This window comes from Grus americana, chromosome 2 (genome assembly GCF_028858705.1).
Source record: "Grus americana isolate bGruAme1 chromosome 2, bGruAme1.mat, whole genome shotgun sequence".
Lineage (NCBI taxonomy): Eukaryota > Metazoa > Chordata > Aves > Gruiformes > Gruidae > Grus > Grus americana.
In genome coordinates, this window is record NC_072853.1 from 142,458,547 (window position 1) to 142,477,400 (window position 18,854).

Here is an 18,854-nt window from a genome sequence, read left to right on the forward strand (position 1 = left end):
GAATGAAAAAATACTTTTACAAGAGAAAGGGGTAAGCAGAAGAGATGTCCTCCACCTACCCTCGCACTTCTGAAAATATTAGCTAGGTCTCCTTTCTGAGTTCTGGTGGTACTCAGCTGATTCTCCACGTGAATGCTTTTCCATTCAGGTGGACTCCAATGATGCTTCCCAACACCACCAAGTTAATTCCATCATTTCTTATACTTCTCATCTTGCACACTGTGGTTCAGGTTAATTTGCATAAACCATTTCCATTCTCAGGACACATTTATAAAGTCATTTACATAGCTGACAACTGCATTTCAGTGAAAGATTCATAGCGTGGCTTCTGGTCTCCTGCTAATTGAGGTTAGAAAGGCATTACCGATGTAAAAATAATAATGATATCCTGCAGCTCAGTCCAAACCTACTAATAATTCAGCTCTGGAAAGAAAACAATCTTTTCATATTCTCTTCTTAAATGTCATTTAAAATCCTCATTAGTATTCCATGAAATAAAATGTTATCCATCAGTGTGTTATGGTCTCCCAGTAAGAGTTTCAATTGTTTTGCTGATCGTTCACAGTACATGTAAACAATTTTATTTCAGTTTACATTCTCCAGAGTTTTAGAAAAAATAAGCTCTTAAAAGATTGAAGATGAACAGCTGGACTATTTTTAAAATCTTGGCTAGATTTTTTTGCTATCACAGTTCACATTGGATATTCCTGAAAACTAGTTTTATACAATACAGTTCACTGAGCAACCTCAAAGTTAAGCTGTAACAACTCATCTAACTGACCTCTTAGCTAATAGGTGGCAAAAGTGAACCACGAGGCATCACATTCACATTTTCAGGTGCCTACGATATTCATACCCCTTATGTCATATGAGTGCGCAGCAAGGATTCAGTGCCTTTTGAGAATTCTGCCAGGTAAAGACGGTTGAATATCTCAGCTCCGTTCGGACATCTCCTACACAGCATAACCTCCTTGCTTTTGTAATTGTGCTGACCATAAGCAAGGCTTTAAGTTATTTCTGCCTCCTCATGTATTTTCTTCCAGCCTAAGCAGGTCTCTCTCCCTTTTTTATCTCACTTCCCCAGTAGAGGAGGCTTGCCCAGCTATTGGGAGGATATCTGTCTCCCAGTCAGACTGCCTTCAGTCCCCTGAACCCATTTGAACACAAGCACTAGCTAATTTCTGTCGAATTTTAAAAGGGTTATGGCCTTAAAGATTTTAAATTCCCACAAGCATCCTGAAAATACCAGACTAGTAAAAAAGCCCCTAATAACACACCAGTGGAAGGAAAGCTGTTATGCAAGTTCTTAAGCTTTTTTAACCAACAGAGAAAAACCAGAGGAGGAAGATTTCATTACCTGTATTGCTCGCGGTAAAGCTTGGAGCCGACTACACCCCAGGCAGCTCTCAAGGTCCCTCCTTTGCCCCCTCTCTCCCTCCCTGCTCCTGGTTTCCCTCGGGAGCAGCCCCAAGGCTGCTGTGTGATCTGGCCAGCAGCGGGGGCGGTGGGTGCACTCATCTCCGGCACCGACCGTGCTTTGACCCGGGCACCTGCGGAGCAGCAGCCGTGAATTGTCCAGGCTGATGCTGGAGAAGCTCAGGCCGAGGCAGCAGTGAAACGTGCGTCTCTTCTGCCCTCAGTCCTCCACCCGCAGAAACCCCCCGCCCCAGCCGGCGTGTCGGGCTGCAGGCATCCTTCGGAATATTCTGGGCTGCTTCACGCCCCGCTGGAAGTCCAGCCTCTCAGGGCCACGGGGGAGATGAATTTCCCCTTTCTGACAGGCACTGTGTTTGGGGGATGCAGGGAAGGTCAGGAGAAGGCTTTGACAAAAGCAATTGGTAGAATACAATACCACACATCTGCCTATTTTTAACCCAAACTGTCTTCGTCCAAATTTTAACAAGTTCTTATGATGAATCTGTTAAAGGGTAATAGGTACGGAATATTTCTTGGTAATTCTTAAAATGGACTTTTGCTCCATAAATTACTCCTAGAATAGATTCTCATTACCAGCAGTGTAAGCACATACACAGAAGTTGTGTTTAGTCCGTAATAAATCATGACCTTGAACAGCCTCACATGAAAGTTCTTTATATATAGCTTTTTGGTCAAATGTAACTTTGGGTGAGTATAATTTTGCAAACTTGTCTGCACGATCTGTATTTTTTTCATAAAACTGGAAAATTCAGTGCAGCACCATCAAAACATATAGCTTCTTTTACCAAGATGTACACTATTTCTAACAAAAAGTTTTTCCACTTTATTCTAAAGACTTACATATATTAATATATTTTATATTAATATATTTTTATTAAGTTTGTGCTCCTATTTATTTTTCCTTCAAATAGCTTTTTTTGCTGCTAAAATGTGGCAGAAAATGTAATACTCACAATAACGTAATAGATACTACAGGAGTCGTAAGGGTTATAAGGCATCTGGGAGAGGTGTCAGGCCTTTGTATATAACTTACAAGGTGGACTATATCATCCAACTCTGTTGTAATGCAAAAAATGATCATTCCTCTCCCACTGACTTTGGGGGAGGAACCATGTCTTCCTATATAATCTACATGATGGATCGGATCATTTGATTCTACTGTAATGCAAATAGTGGACATTCTTCTTCTACTGACTTTGAATAATACTTTTCTTTCCTAAGCCACATTTCAAGGCATTAGAGCAGATTAGTAAAACTGATTAAATAAACCTCTTAACATCCTTGGCAAGAAATTCACATTTTAGTGACAGGAAAACAGAAGAACAGAGATGTTGAAGATTTGGCTTCATCTCATAATTTATTTTGCAAGTTTAGAATCCAATTATCCTCACTCTCCAACCTGCACATCATTTTCTGAGCCGGCATCTGCAGGAGATAGGAGGAAATGCTGCCTTTTCTCCAGGCAGCAGCACGTGAGCCTACACTGAATCTCACCTCTCATGTGCCACCATGACAGAAGGCACAAACCTAGAATTAGAGGTAGACCTGCTCTCCTGGTAGGTCATCAAGGTTTTTCTCTGGGACTTGGTCCAGGATCTTTTGGGTATACTATGACTCATGAAGATCATGAATCAGATCCGAGAGTGGTAGATCCAGTGATGCGTGCACAAGCGTGTTGAACTGGCACACGCACGGCACACGCTGGATATGTTAGACTTCCATCAGATCAACCGCACACCTGCAGTGGCTCCAGTGCCTCTCCAGTCTGAGCTTTGGCACAGGAAGAGCTGATCCGTACGTGCCAAGCAAATGCCAGGCATGAGCGCCACGTGCCTCAGCCCTACCTTGTTTGCTGTCTGGTTTTGCTCTCCTTTCCAGACTTCCTTCTATTATTAATTTCTTAAGAACTGGAATCTCTCAAAAACGCCTGAAGCAATACGCATTGGTCATAGTTGGTCATGATTTGTCCAGATACAGAAAATTGCATTTCCTAAAACAGAATTATGTGGCCAGAATCATCCCTACCTTTACTGTGGTCAATGCTAATCCATGAAGGAGGAATGTGGTCTAAAGTTTATACCGCTGACTCTGCTGTTGGTCTACACTGTTCAGCGGTAAGCCATCAGAGCAGCTCTTGAAAGCAGATCCATGACCATGTATCCTGTCAGGAAATAGGGATGCTGACTGGGGCACTAGGAGAATACTTCATTTAGTAATTACTAAAGTATAGCCTTTAAATATATGTGCAATACATAAGTTAAAAGAGAGTCTTATTGAATAACAGTTTTTATTTTTAATAAATCAGGTTATCCTAGTAATCTCATTTAAAGAAAAATTATCTTTATAAAAGAAGATTCATGGGGTTTTGGGTTTTTTGTTTTTTTTTTTCTTTTACATCAGTGGGGTATAGGGACACTCAGCCTTGCTGTAGTAAACTAACATTTGCATTTTAACTTTATGAGTTTCCAACTCATAAAAAAAGTATAATTAATTAGAATGATCATGTAGCATATGGATTCAACTCAGCAGCATCACTCTGAGTAGAGTTTGCTTGTGTATAGCGTCCTCTCCATCCTTCCTGAACCCTTCTGGAGAAAGCTACTCTCTAGAAACCGTCAACCTGACCCTTTTCCCTCATTCAGGATCTCAGGAAAGAGACTTGGATAAGAGGGATCAGTTGAATAACTGGATTTCCTGGGTAAAAGGATTAAAAAATACCAAGCCATCTTAACTCAGCTATGTAGAACTAAAGATGGCAATTATTCAAGGAGGTGGTGGTGATCTGAGCAGCAGGGACATAAAATGGTGTTTTCTAGGATGGATAAGCTGAATAAGGCCTCCTTAGCAAAGCATAAAAGGGAAGGAAAACATGTTGGATAAGACAGCTGCTTAATTTGTCACAAGTCAAACAGCAGGGTGTAGAGTTCCAGCCAAGGCCAGCACTCAGAGATAAATGACGTAAGAGCAGTCTGGCAGACTGAGCTTACGCCAGCATCCAGTTCACAACAGAGCACTAGCTGGTGGACCTCGAACCAAGGAGCAGCCCATCAGTAGACACGGGCTGGGGGACCTCAACACACTAGCAACAGGATGCTGGTTTGGTGGACTTGAACTGGGGTTAAACGGGGGAGAAACCTTTTTCTCCTGTAGGCAGCTCTCTAGACCTTTTGCCTGACATGATCCCTAAAGGGGCAGAGGATTCTGGTTATTGTCCAGCTATGGGTTTACGAGTATGGCTTGTATCCATACAGTAGATGCTTGTATGTCGTGACACAAATGTGTAGACCGTCATTTAATTCTAACTCATATACCACGTCCTTTTTGACTGTACAAGTGACAATGACTTTTCATGCTATTTTCAAGCGAAGATTACTGCTGTTGGTGAATGAGCTGTGCGAAATAAAATCTTTCTTCATGGTATAGCATAAATCATAACCTAAGTTTGCTTTTATCTACCTTTACAGAAAACCATGAAAAAACCCACAACTGTTAATTCTGAAATATAATGATCCTTTCTACACTATAATTAATGATCCTTTCCACACTGTAATTACTTCAGCTTTTGATCCTATGCCATAAAAATTGATGAAATTTTGTTACTGACTTCATTAAAAGCTAGATAAGGTGCTCAGTAAGTTAAAAGAGCTTTTTCTTAGAACGCATTGATGCATCTTTATGGAGAACATTACACTTTCCTCCCAGTTGTTATACTGCATCTGGCAAATAATAGGAATACAGAAATTAAATATATATTCTTGTGGCATAATGTAGTGCTACACAGAAACACACAAGTAAACTCTGAATCAGCCACCGCAGTGCAGGAAGCCACGTCGTCCCATTAGCACCATGCTCCAGTAGAGGTAATTAGCCCTGCTGCTGCAGTCCATGCAACAGCCTAAGAAAGCGATCTTTATAAAGGTGCTTTGAATGGGGAATTTATTTATAATGGTCTTTCTGGAAAACAAGGGACTTCCAAGAGCTTTTGCAGATTTATGTTCAGGCATTAGCTTCTCTAATTAGTCATCAAACAAATTGTTTTGTGCATGATTTGTTGACCTATGAGAAAACTAAAGAGAATTAAAGAAGTACATGACGATTTTTTTTTTTTAAGTAACTCTCCAGTGGCCAAGCACAAAGGTAGCACAAAGCTAGCTCCTGCATCCAGGAATCTTGATTCATATTCTCAGTTTTGCCTTGCTGGACAAGAAAACAAAGATGATGTCTGCCCCATTTGTCTTGAGAAATGTGCTATAGGAAAATGCTCTGCCTAGATACAGGTCTGCAAAATAGTTCTCCCCTCACTGAAATTCATTGTGCTTAAAGTCTCTGTTTTTACTGAATTCTCTATTTTGACTGGTGAAAGCCTTTCCCACATGTCTGAAAGGTCAAAATAAACAGCACACAAATCATCAAATTACTATTTAATTGCATCTTATGAAGCATTGGAACTGTATGCTCCATTCATCCCATACATTTGTTTTACTGAAATGAAAAATTACTTTGACTTCCACTTTTTATTTTAAATGTATTAGTCCTCCTCTTTAGACATTACATTTATTAATGCTCAGGCTGCTGCAATGGCTCTGAATTCTTATCACTCATTCAGCTGATATTATTACCCAGTCAAAGCTGACATCAGAAACAGTACCTCAATATTAGAGAAAGAAATCATGACTGGAATTATTCATAGATTACACAGCATACACTACTTGGAGGACAAAAAATCAGCAGAGCTAGTTTTTTTTAAGAAAAATCTATAGCCCGATCCAAAGTCAATACAAAAATTCTCCATGACCAGTAAATTTTGATTCTAGCCCTAGGTTGTGAAATTTAGGACAGAAACCAGCACTTGTGTCCATAGCCTTCATTGTCTCTTTTGATGTAATTTAACAGGGCTGACAAGAAATCTATAAAAATGCAGCAGAGATTTCTGGGTGTGTTCCCTGCAGAATCAAAGAAGAGATGGAGCAGCTTAATTACTAAAAAGTAACTAAAGGAAAGAATAAGCAGAATCATAGTATTTAGGAACAACAATTAAGCAAATACTATTTATATTTAAATCATATTATGCATAAAGCTCAATACTTCCCAAACTTACCTTATATCAAAGTGAGGAGAAAGATGACTTCACTGTTAATCAAAAAAACCCCAATGTGTTGTAAATGTGAAAAAGACTGCATGTTATTACTTTAAATATTTTCTTCACTTAGTAGATACTTTCTGCTGATGGAACCATACATATTGCTTCTTCCCTCAGCTGGTTCTTCACTGCTGGTGCGTGCCTGAGCAACCACGCTCCTCGAGGACTCCCTCCGGATAACATTTTACAATGACTAGAAAAACTGAAATGATACTGAAATCAAGCACAAGAAAATAACATGGAATGCATTACAGCCATGCCTGTGTACAAACACACACTGAGCAGATTTAGTGAGTTGTAAAATCTTGTTAGGAGTTTAGGTGGTTTTTCAACCTGTAATCCTATACACGTGCAAAGCTTTGAGATAGGGAGTCTTTTTAGATACAAAGTGTTAATGACCCTTTGAACCTGTGTATGGAAAGGCCTAGGGGTGACTAGGCATGGATGTGAGCAAGGAAGCTCCCCTGATTCCCAGTAACATGGTTTTATCAAAGATAACAGGAGTTTCCAGAATCTTGTCCAGGTATCTTCTCGGTATCTTCTAAAACCAATAAAAGGTTATTTCGGTAGATACTTGGCAAGGGTTTTATTAAAAGAATGTCATTAAACAAATGAATGTAGTTTGAAAACACAAAACAAGGTAACTCCAAACCTTATCCCAGAAAAAGTTGCCGTGTATGATGGAATCACATTAAGACCAGAAGGAACCATTGTTCTCTTTGGCAGCATTTAATGAAGTTTTGAATCGTTGTGATGGGTGAAACTGACAGGGTTGTCAGTACTTTACCTACATTCTCATCATTAAAGAACTTGAATAATGACTGCACATACTTTTCTACTTGTGACTTGCATGATTAATTGTTTGCATGACAGTCTAGCTGGCAATGAGCAGCAGCTGCGATCAGCCCCCTTCAACCATTTGCAGTCTTAGGGAAGGTGTGGTTTTACGCGGCATCTTCCGGTTTTCATGACGGCAGTATTTAGAGAGTATAGCCAAGAAGATAAGGCTGGTGATATCCCGAGTCCAGTGTCAGCTTTGTCAGCTTTCAGAATATAGGAGTGATTTGACTGAGTTTGCTTTAATAGAAGCATTTTGAGACTCTCATTTGCTAAATAGCATTAGAATAAACCAGGATATGAAGTGACAAGGATACTGATGAAAGATGCTGACATTACTCCTTTCTGAAGATACTGAATCCTAATTAGAAATATTCTGTGATCTAGCTCTGCTTCTGTGTGGTTAAGGTAATTGTTTTATTTAGAAATGTCTCATCAGCTGTTACTTAATTGCACAATGGATCAAGCTTTAACTGGCAAACATTTTTTTTAATAATTGAAGCTTACTGCTTAACAAAACAGTAATTGAAATATTTGATACTAACATAATATCATGCAATATCAGCTTTTCAACTCTCTAACGATGTCTGTGACTCGTTAGGTTGGTTTCACAGCCTATAATTGTTGAAAGTAGCAAGTTAATCATGACAACTGTGAAAACCTGTTTATCAAACATGTAAGAACACTGACATTCTGATTACTTATTTAATAATCCAATGATAATCATGTCATTATTATTATCATGTTAATAAGATTCCTGGGCTTTCAGTTGTGTATTGGAAGTTTGATTACACAGGATCTTTTCAGACAGCTTCCTTGTTTTTTATTTTTTCCTGTTTTTGTGATAGAGTAATGGAGTAATCTACTAATAAAATATATGGGCTATTTGCTATGTAAAAGTATTCATCTAGTTTAATTGGAGACAGTAAAGAGAACCAAAAATTGGTAGCAGTGGTAGGATAGTTGGGAGGGCATGTGGGACACCCCTTTTTATAAAAGATCTCTTTTTTTAAAAAAAAAAAAAAGGAGTAATTGTTCATTAACATTTTTGGGAAAGGAGACTACACCTTGCCTAAGCAGAGTGTCTGACAAAGACACACCTGTGTAGGCTACTATTAAAAGATTATAAAAACACGGTCAAGACAGATAAGCTTGCAAACTGCATACATTTTTTTTTACATGCCTTTTCTTCCTGTATGTTGTCACTGATAAACAAAACGTTGACGAGTCAGTCACTTAAAACCACTTGCTGACTACTCATTTAGGCATCCTGGCAGGAAGAACTGCAGATGCTAAGGAACACCTGCAGCCACCTGTGCTAACCAGGCACAGCTGGTTTGCAAAGCTGGGGAGTCTAGGGCTTGGCCTCCGTGGGGGAGAGCTGCCAGGGAACGGGCCAAAAGCCAACAGGAGTACAATTAACCATGTCAACATAAAAACTGTATTTATTTCACAGATTCATTCTGTGAAATTATTAATATGGATAAAAACAATCAATGGAAATACAACATAAACATAATGAATATTAATGATACCCAGTCAACCTCTACAACCAGCCTGTGTTGCAAGATGGAATCATGATTTCTTTGTTTCAGTGTCAGGAGAACTATAAAACTAACTTTTCTACAAGGCACTTTCAGTGTATGAAAAAATATAAATTCCATACAATAAAAATGGATTTGAAACATTAATCATGTCAGTATCGTTTCCATGCTTTGCTGTAAGAAACGGTGAAGAATTAAATGTGCTATCTATAAATTGCATATAGACTCAATATGTTATTTCAAAACATCATAAGCAGATTATAGACATAAACACTGTGAGCTGCAAATACCTTACATATGCCTAATTGGGATATTTTACAGAAAATTTAAGTAGAAATGAAAAATGAGCCCCTTAACAATGAATTATAACTGCAATCCTAGCAGGGAGATGTACTTTTTTTACCTAGCTATGTATAAATCCATATTTATTAAAAAATGGAAGAAGAGTCATGTGGGGAAAAAAAGAAGGGTGACAAAGAATATGCAAATATTGTTAAGAAAAATCTTCTCATATAACAATGCCACCAAATGTAATCATTTGCTTGGATGGTGTATGAAGAAAAAAATGTAAATAAAATTATACATAACAATGACAGACTCAGCTGCTACTAAAAGACATTTTCCTATTGTATCTTAGAGCCTCAATTTTACTCTGTGGTTATTTAGTTACTGCATAGACTGTCATCCCAACCCTCCTTCAACAATTGTGTTTGATGAGGATATTGCTCCTAACAGAGCCCTAGTTCAAATCTGTAGCACTCATGAAGAAGGTTTTCTCAGAATTTGTTCATTTTCTGTAAATTTTACATCATCTAAAATTTGCTGGGTTAAGCATGTAATTGTTTAAGAGACCTCTTTGTCCTGGCAAGGTAAGAAATGGTTCCGTTTGTGAACTTCAGACAGTTTCAGCACGAACAGCATCTTTAATCTGGTGATAATATTTTTCCTTTCTTTGAAACAACTGATATATTTTCCTGAACTGATGGAAATCATATCTCAAGTCATCAGTGATGGCAGCTTGCAAACTGCTGTAATTGCTGAACTACTGACAAAATAATGGAGATTAGCCTCACGCTGTGCAGTATGGGTGACAGTTCTGCAGTTTGCTGCTTCTCCCTGGTCTTCTCTTCCGTTTTGTACACGTAACTAATGCCTTAGTTGAAACTTTGGGTAAGCTGTTTAAATTATCAAATATTACATAAACTATAAGGCCAATTTCTACATTATACTCATTTTACTCTTCATAATGCTGTTTGAGATGTGGGCATCCCAATGTGACTGAGAAGTAAATAAATGAACAACAGCTTCTCAATATCTGTCCTAAAGTTGGGCTGACACAAGACTAACATCTCAGTTCAACTTTGACAAGTGGAGAGAAAAGGAACGCTGCAATTATTTGTGGTTTTATGCACTACAAAAAGATAGGCGGGCTGTCTTACTGCAGTTATACAGGATGTCAGCGGGAAGGCTCACTGACAAGCGTTATTTTATTCTTCCTTCTACAATTTTACCTGCCTAGATGAAGACTCATGTTACACTGCATGCTCACTGAAGCAGAAGCTTTGGTCTGAGTTTGTATAGCTTGTATGATACAAGTTAGTCTTGGTCCAATACTGGGTGTCTTACGTCCTACCAGAACACAAATACCAAATAAATCAATGGTATGGGAACTTGTTGTAATTGGAAAAGCCAATCTTTACTCCAATGGATGCTGCACCTGAAATAGCAAACTCTGAATGGACTCCATGACATTGCTTTATGCTGGAATACTGACAAATCATTCTGGTATCATCCTGGGAAAGAAATTAAATCCAATGGTATACAGAGTGAGTCACCTTTAATAAAATCAGGTAAAACCCATTTCTGATAAAGCATTGTAAGGGGTTAAAGAATGAAGGAGAAATTACCTTTGCAAATGAAATTTAAATCATTCGGAAAACTGAAAATTCAATAATAATGAAATCTGCAGGATTCCAGTTTGAGTTGCTGTATGCTGCAGTAGCATGCCTGATACTTCTGAATAAATGGTGGGGAAAAAAGGTGGTAAAGCTCCACTCAGCACTGAATTTTAATTTTTTGAATGCCTGTTACAAGACAACCACTGAAAATCTTCCTTTTTCAAACAACGACAAGGTACTGATGGCCTCCTGAAACAAAGGCTAAGATTTTTTTCTCCTTTCAGAATCAATTATTAAAAATTTAATGCAAGCTGAAATAGATAATGTATTGAGTAAATTCAGAAGTGGTTATATTTAACAGAATGCGCTCTCCTGAAGCTGCAGGGAGGTGACCGTGCAGGGAGGAAGCTGCTCTGCCAAGGCCCGCTCCAGCTGGTAGCCTGGCTCTCCCGCGATGCTGTTGGCACTTTCTTCTGCCCCGAAAACCACCGCCTCACTGTCCAGCTCCCTGAAACGTACACTTTTAGTAAATCACTACATTTCCAGGGCCTATTAGCCGCACGGACAATGCGAGCCATCTGCCACACTCCCCTAAGAAACGGCATGCTGGTTCAATGCCTTGGAGTGCTGCGGGGAGACCCTGCAGACACCGTGCTGCAGCGCGGAGAAACTGTGTCCCCCGGGGCTGGAGGAAGCCCGAGGCTCCGGGCGGGACTGCCGGTCAGGGACCCGACCCCAGCCCGCCCGCCGCGCACAGGCGCCAGCGCCGAGCACGGCCTCTCCTCAGCGGCGCCGAACTACAGCACCCATCAGCCCCCGCGCGGGCAGCGCAGCCTCGCCCCGCCCTGCCCCAGGCCCACCGTACCCAGCGGGCCGCGCGGCGCCGAGCGCTGTCGTGGCGCTCGCCGGGTGAATGAGCCGGGCGGCCGAGCTGGAGCTGGGCCGCGGCCGCCCCGCCGAGCCCCGCTTTCCTCAGGCGCTGTGGGCGCGGGAGCTGCTCTCATCGTCCTCTTCCTCCTCCTTCCCCCCTTGGCAGCTCCGGGCACAGCGATGAGGCGCGCGGGGCTGGGTAAGCGCGGCGATCCTCGGCGCCGGGGCCTGCAGCCCACCTGTGGGCCGGGCCGCGATACCCGCCCTGCCTGGCGGGGCTGCGGTGGTGGGCAGCGGCTGTGTGGCCTCTCTTCATCCGGTGCTGGAGGGTCAGGCGGAGAGGGAGAGCGGGTGAAAAGCTCAGCGGGGCGGGCCGGGGGAGCCCGTGCTGTCGTGTGGGCCGCGCTGTGCCCGGGCCTGTGGGCTGGGGCTTCGGGGGGGGTGTCTCTGCGTGAGAGGGCCGTGCCGACGGGGGTAGGCTTGCAGCAGAGCTCGGGAGCTTTGGGTGGGAAAAGTATCGTGTCCATTACCCGTGCTTCTGTCTCTTTCTAGCTCAGCTGGACTTACGGAGCAGCACTGGGATTTGTATTTAATTGTACTTGTGAATGGTTCTAATGCAGTGTTAGCTTGAGCCATGTTTCCATGGATGGACAGATTTGTCACTCTTCAGTCAAGTCCCTTCCAAATTCTCAGTGTTGGTTTTGGGTTTTTTGGGTTTTGTTGTGGGGGGGTTTTTTTGTGGGGTTTTTTTTTTTAATTTTAGTACTTCTGTATGTTTTCCTGCTATGTTTGGGGGGAAAAAACCCCAAACAACCCAAGTATTGTCAAATTATTACAAATACAATCTGGTGCAAATACAATCTCTGCAGAGTTCCCGCTGAGTGTTTTGAGAAGTTTAGGCCTCAATGTTTCAACCAGCAGCCACACTGATGACTATAAAGAAACTTTGAACTCCCATGTCATAGTCTAGAACCATGTAGATGCTGTGACTTCACAGTAAAACATAGGTGATGTTTATGCCTTAGAAGTTTATGACTGAGTTGTGGTACTTTTTTCTAGAAAATGAATCTTTAGGAGCTGATAAATGCCATATGGCTAAACCAGGTGTGTCTGTAACACTACCCTAGATTTATGTCTACGCTTTTAATTTGTGTTGTGAAAATACTGTTACACAAGATAAAACAAGTCTTGGATATGCTTTTTACTGGATCAAGAGAGGTGTTGGGATGTTTATCATAAAAAGGTGGGCGTTTGATAATGCTTAGGCCTTCAATCCTTTTCTTTGTCAGAATAACAGCTTGCTCTTGGGTATGAACTGAGAGAAGCAAGACTGAAGGCCATCCAGCTCAGTATGCTGTTTCTTAAAAAATGAAGTGATGGATGTTTATGGAAGGAGTGCAGGGGAAAGAGCATGCCTTCTTTTAGCATGAAACAGCCCACCATTCTTTGGTTTCAAATCTTAGATTTGAGGTCTAAAACTGATTTTTGTCTAGACAGGACATGGCTTTAATTCTCCTGTGCCCATGCTATTGTCCAGCTGCTGTCTGTAGATCTTTATTAGAGGTTGGAGGAAGTGAATGTGTGAGGCTGAGGAGCCTTTCATTCCCTTCTGTCCCACGTACTCTGCTGAGTCAGTTGTCTGGATAAACAGTCCTGAAGCTCCATCATCCAAAAAGCAAAGGTGGGAGTGGGAATAGGACTGCAGAACAGTGACAGAAATGGTAGTGTTCTGCTCCGAGGTCTGGCTTCTGGTCTGAGGTTCAGAGGATCAGAGTATGCTCTCTCCTTTAAATGTGTGATCAAGTAGTGTGTGTCTTTGTTAGACAATGATCTCAAGTTTCCTATTTTCGGTTAAGTTTGTTGCTCTATGTAGTGGCCTCAAAGCTTCCTTCACATCTCTGTGTAATGTCTAGGTCAATTTCCATAGAAGTCACCTAAAAACTCTCTCTGGGGAAAAGTTTTATAGTATTAAATTACAGCCATTCCTCAGTTTTCCTTCTTTGATTTGCATATTGAAAGATAACTTCCACATTTGAAAAATGTTGAACCTCTGTCTTGGGAACACACGGTGCCTCTTCCTCATTGCCAAGGGTGAAACTGAGGAAACACACTTTTAAACAGAAAGAGCACTTGCTCCAATGGTGTTTTCTGTCTGTAACTACTGGCTATTGTGTTTATAGGCGATGGAGCACCTGCTGGTAACTATGGCTATACCAGTAGTGGATACAGTGTTTACGAAGAAGAAAATGAAAGGTTAACAGAAAGTCTGCGTACAAAAGTCAGTGCCATTAAATCAGTAAGTATTTAATTATAGTCGTATCATCACATTTGTTGAATGAAATTATATGGACCAGTGAAGCAGTGGATTTAGTTTAAAACATAAATTTACTACAGGAAAGAATTGCTGTCAGCCAAAATGCGCAATCATTCATTTGTATAACTGATTCTTCCTTTAATTAGATTTTTAAGCTAGAGGTGTCCTTTTTTGCTAATCTTGAGGACAGCTATGGTGTTACTTGCAGCTTACTGTCCTACAGAATGAATTACTATCCCTGCAGAAACTAGAAACTTTGAGTTTAGGTCAGTAAACTGTCTCTGTTTCATTTAAGAAAATCTACCACTTTCTGGTGTTATCATTATGCCTCATCAGCTTCTGCTGTATCTGCAATGTTAAAACAGCTGTTAGAAATAGCATGCTAATATCCTCTGAAAGCGAAGTTTATTGTTTTAATGATTCTGATTCCTTCTGGAGATTGAGGACTTCTTTCAAGCAAGTCTAACTGAAAGACAGGTCTGTGATTAAAATTCTGTGGGTTTTTTTTTTCTGAACAACTTAAGATTTTTTTTTTTTTAAATACATTCTTAGCAATAGGTGCTGTTTCTATATACATAGTACAAGCCAATGATTTTTTAGGCCTAAACTCATTCAAATTCCTATTGTGAATACTGTTGCTTAAAAGTAATTTGTTTAGTTTTATTAGTTTTACTTTCAACTATAGATTGCAGTGAAATCTAGCAGTAAGAAATCACAGCATTGACGTTATGTTACAAAAAAACATACAGGTTTTGTCTAATGCAAAACATGAGGGTCTAGAGCACATTTCCTTCCCTTCTAGGAGTTGAGCTGGTTGTTCCAGGCCAGCATGCTGAGAAGCCTCCATGGGGGGTTCATCCCTGTTGCACTTGGGAGCTGCTTTTAAGCCAATGCTTTCCTGACTGGCCCCTGTCTTTGCTACGTTGCAGCTCTGTCTGTGCCTGGTCTCATACCTCCCTGATTCTGACCCTAAGCTGCAGACTCGACTTTCTGGCTTGACCTTGGACCTGTCTCATAGCTGTGGACGTGCTGGGTGATCACCAGGCTGTTGCCAGCCCTGGTTACTACCTTTGGACTGACTTTCGCTTGCATACTCAGCTTGGTTCCTGGTCCTGCTGCACGCTTGCTGTTTGATGAAGCAAAGCAGAGAAGGAATAGACAAGTTCACAGAACAAATTCCCATTTATACCGTAGCAGCAACTTGTCAAAAGAGATGCATTAGCAGGTTACAGGTGTCAACTCCAGCAACACTGAGTCAATAAGTGCTCATGGTCCTCCGTGCTGTGTGCCAGTAGTTTTTACAGTTGTTCCAAGAAATGGACAATAGCTACTTCAACTTGACTAGATCCTGAATTTTTGAAAGGCCACGCAATAACTCTAATAAGGAATTCTCTGTTCAAGTAGAAAAGAGGAGGAGGAGCACTGAGTACCTTCTGTGACTCTCTAGACTCATCTAGTCAAATGACAAATACTTACTTTCCTAAGGGTTATTGACAAAATACTGTGCATGTTATTTTTTGAAAATAGCAGGTACTCTTGTCACATTTTACCTGGGAAAATGCTAGTCACATCACGTATTTTAAACTAGTTTTTCTAATCAATGTATAACTGATTACTCATATTTAATATTTTTTGATTTTTTTTAATAGCTTTCCATTGAAATTGGAACAGAAGTTAAAAACCAAAATAAAATGTTATCAGAAATGGTAAGTGTTTAGTTACCAACTTTCTTTAAATATTGGGCAGGATTAAGAAGTTAGTAACGTAAAGCATTCCTTCTTTTGGTATGAACATTTGTATTAAAATGCTGACAGCTTATTGTTGACTGTAAAACATAACTAATTCAGCAGCAGTATTTCTGTTCAAAAAGATAGATGTGCAAATGCATTACTTCCAAGGTACAACCAAGGTCTTTACACGTCAGATATGACCATTTATTTTTAATTAACAAATGTATAGTATTATTAAAAAGGCAGTTCTATATTTAATTGTATTTAAGAATAGAAGAGGGAAGTAAAAAATAAGGAAGTCAGAAATGCCTTTTTTGCTTGCAGCCATCTGGATGAATGGGCAAAAGTTTTTCCTAGTTAATTTTCAGAAATTGCCTCTGAAATAATTTTAGTCCTTATAGTGGCCTTCCAGTACCTAAAGGGGCCTACAAGAAAGCTGGAGAGGGACTGTTTGCAAGGGCATGTAGTGATAGGACAAGGGGTAATGGGTTTAAACTGAAAGAGGGTAGATTTAGACTAGATGTTAGGAAGAAATTCTTCACTGTGAGGGTGGTGAGGCACTGGAACAGGTTGCCCAGAGAGGTTGTGGATGCCCCCTCCCTGGAAGTGTTCAAGGCCAGGTTGGATGGGGCTTTGGGCAACCTGGTCTAGTGGAGGGTGTCCCTGCCCATGGCAGGGGGGTTGGAACTAGATGGTCTTTGAGGTCCCTTCCAACCCAAACCAGTCTATGATTCTATGAAAATTTGAAAAAAAACAGGAAGAACTACACTTCACAAGCTTTAGGAGTAATCTTTTTTTTTCTCAGAATAACACGGTTTTTGTTGTTTGGCTTGGTTTTAAATGTAGGATAATGATTTTGACTCTACGGGTGGACTTCTGGGTGCAACTATGGGCAGACTGAGAATGCTCTCCCGAGGAAGCCAGACAAAGCTGTTATGCTACATGATGCTCTTTGCGTTGTTTGTTTTTTTTGTAATATACTGGATTATTAAACTGAGGTGATGCATGTTCCCTTTGGTTTAAATTGTGTAATTTCAACTATAAAGCAGTCTTAATTAATGAAGATATTGATCTAAAGTGGCATATTCTGTTGATAAAACACAGTGAAATTGTTGTAAATTGCATTAACTATTAATGCAATGTTATATATAGTTTTCATAATGTATCAAAATCTTTCCCATCATCCCCTGTTTTGGGGGGATTATTTGTAAATATGTGGAAACTGCTAGCATATTAGGTTGCTTTTTTAGAGAAAATAGTTTTTAGAATTGATTTTAAAAATACAGAAAACAACAGTTGTTCAGATATGAAGTAGTTGCAGAAATACAAGGCTTTCTCTTTCATTCTGCTTTTAATTCTGGGCCATGCTCTAAATTAGAGCTCCAGTTTCAGGCATATAGTAATTTCTAGGGTGCAAAAGCACAAAGAATTACTTCGATCTTTCTAAATTGGTTTTCTCTGTGGATTTTGAAAAGGCTGGCCTGAAGCTAACATGTAATAGTGGTACCCTCAAAAATTATTGTTGTGGATAGGTCTGATACTGTATGTAAGTAGCTTAAACTGTGTGTTTTGGGAGAAGTTACTCAAAACTGGATTTTTTTTTATTTAAATGTGACAAATCGTGCTTGCACATCTACTCTTAAGCAAATGCCTTTGGTCATTGGGATCAACCAATATGGACATAACACAAATATCTTCTTTATATTTAAAGTATCTAAAACTTAATGATTCCATTGAATCACTAGAACTTCTACCATTAGTATATTTACTTCTTAATCTGTGATGATCCCTAAATCGACAGTGCATGATGTCTGAAATATGAGGTCAGATATTTTTAATTTTATATTAAAGTGTATTATGATGCACCTGTTGGAGGTGCTGTCATATTAAGGTTTTTTTTATTTTGAAGACTTAGCTTTGGTTCACCAGATAGTTTCTAACAGTTGAAGCTATTACATTGCTGAGTTTAACATTCAAAAAATTGTTTCCTAAGATATTGAAATTGTATCTACAATTTTTGAAAACCTTTTCTAGAAATAATGTATAACATATTGCCATTAATAACTAATTACAAACTGACAAATAAAGTGTCCTGTAGTATTCTAACTAGTGTTGTTTATATAAATGTTTTTTCTACTGTAGAATACCAATGTATTTTTTTGGAAATGGTGCTGCATTTAAGGGGCTATACTTGTGTGAGGAGCACTATTAAAATAAGAAATGGAGGTGTATGCTACATTTCTTTCATATTAGATTTCACATATAATGGAAATATGACATGTCAATCACCTAATACAAAACATACAGTGTGTAAAAGTAATTAAAGCTTAAATATTTCTAGCTGATTTAATATTTGACTGTTAAAAGGTCTATAGTACTTCTACAAATAACAGAACATTGAAGTACTAATACCAGGATAATGCATTTTCTTCATATGAGAATTGCTAGGTTTGCTAAGCAAGTACAGCGTTGCCAAAGCTAGTCATTAGGATGTAGTTTGCCATCCAAAATTGATGCACTTGTATAATTTTAATGAGACAGTGGAGTACAAGATACCTAACAAGTGAGATGATAATTACTGAAATAAATGTTTGACAACCACAGTTAATAGTTCTTCATCTTCTAGAAATATATAAGGACAATTGTCAGGTTTTTTGTTGTTGTCTAGATAGGGTGGGAAATGGGGAGGAAGATTAAGCACAAGGAATATACGAAGCCTCCAAACAACTTTCTACATCTACATGTTTAATAGAAAACACAAGGGCATTTTTAATTAAGTACTAAAAACATGGTTCATTAGGCTCTTTTAAAGAGAAGGTTCTGAATTGAAAGGTAACTGAAAGTTACATAGTCAAAACTGACTATTTCTGTATGTTTTTATGTTATTTTATGAGATACAGCACCTTTCCCTTTCTTCAATTCCAGTAAAAGGTCAATTTTCAGTTTAAATTCTGAACTGGAATCCTGTAAGGCAATTTTATGTAAAGGTAAAATTGCTTTGAGAATATTTCACTCAGGGAAGGGGAATGGCAAGTGGTGGGCACCATGCATTGCAGCCTTCGAATTTTCTTCAGCAGCTGCACT

The 18,854-nt window shown here is 39.6% G+C and overlaps 1 protein-coding gene across 1 annotated transcript; it reads left to right on the forward strand.

Moving 5' to 3' along the window:
* The first annotated feature begins 11,727 nt into the window (after nucleotides 1–11,727).
* On the forward strand, nucleotides 11,728–17,876 carry BET1 (Bet1 golgi vesicular membrane trafficking protein). The gene is made up of 4 exons (XM_054814080.1): nucleotides 11,728–11,925; nucleotides 13,907–14,022; nucleotides 15,690–15,746; nucleotides 16,617–17,876. The coding sequence occupies exons 1-4, from the start codon at nucleotides 11,907–11,909 to the stop codon at nucleotides 16,770–16,772; spliced, it is 348 nt and encodes a 115-aa protein (XP_054670055.1). The 5' UTR covers nucleotides 11,728–11,906; the 3' UTR covers nucleotides 16,773–17,876.
* Nucleotides 17,877–18,854: the final 978 nt, after the last annotated feature.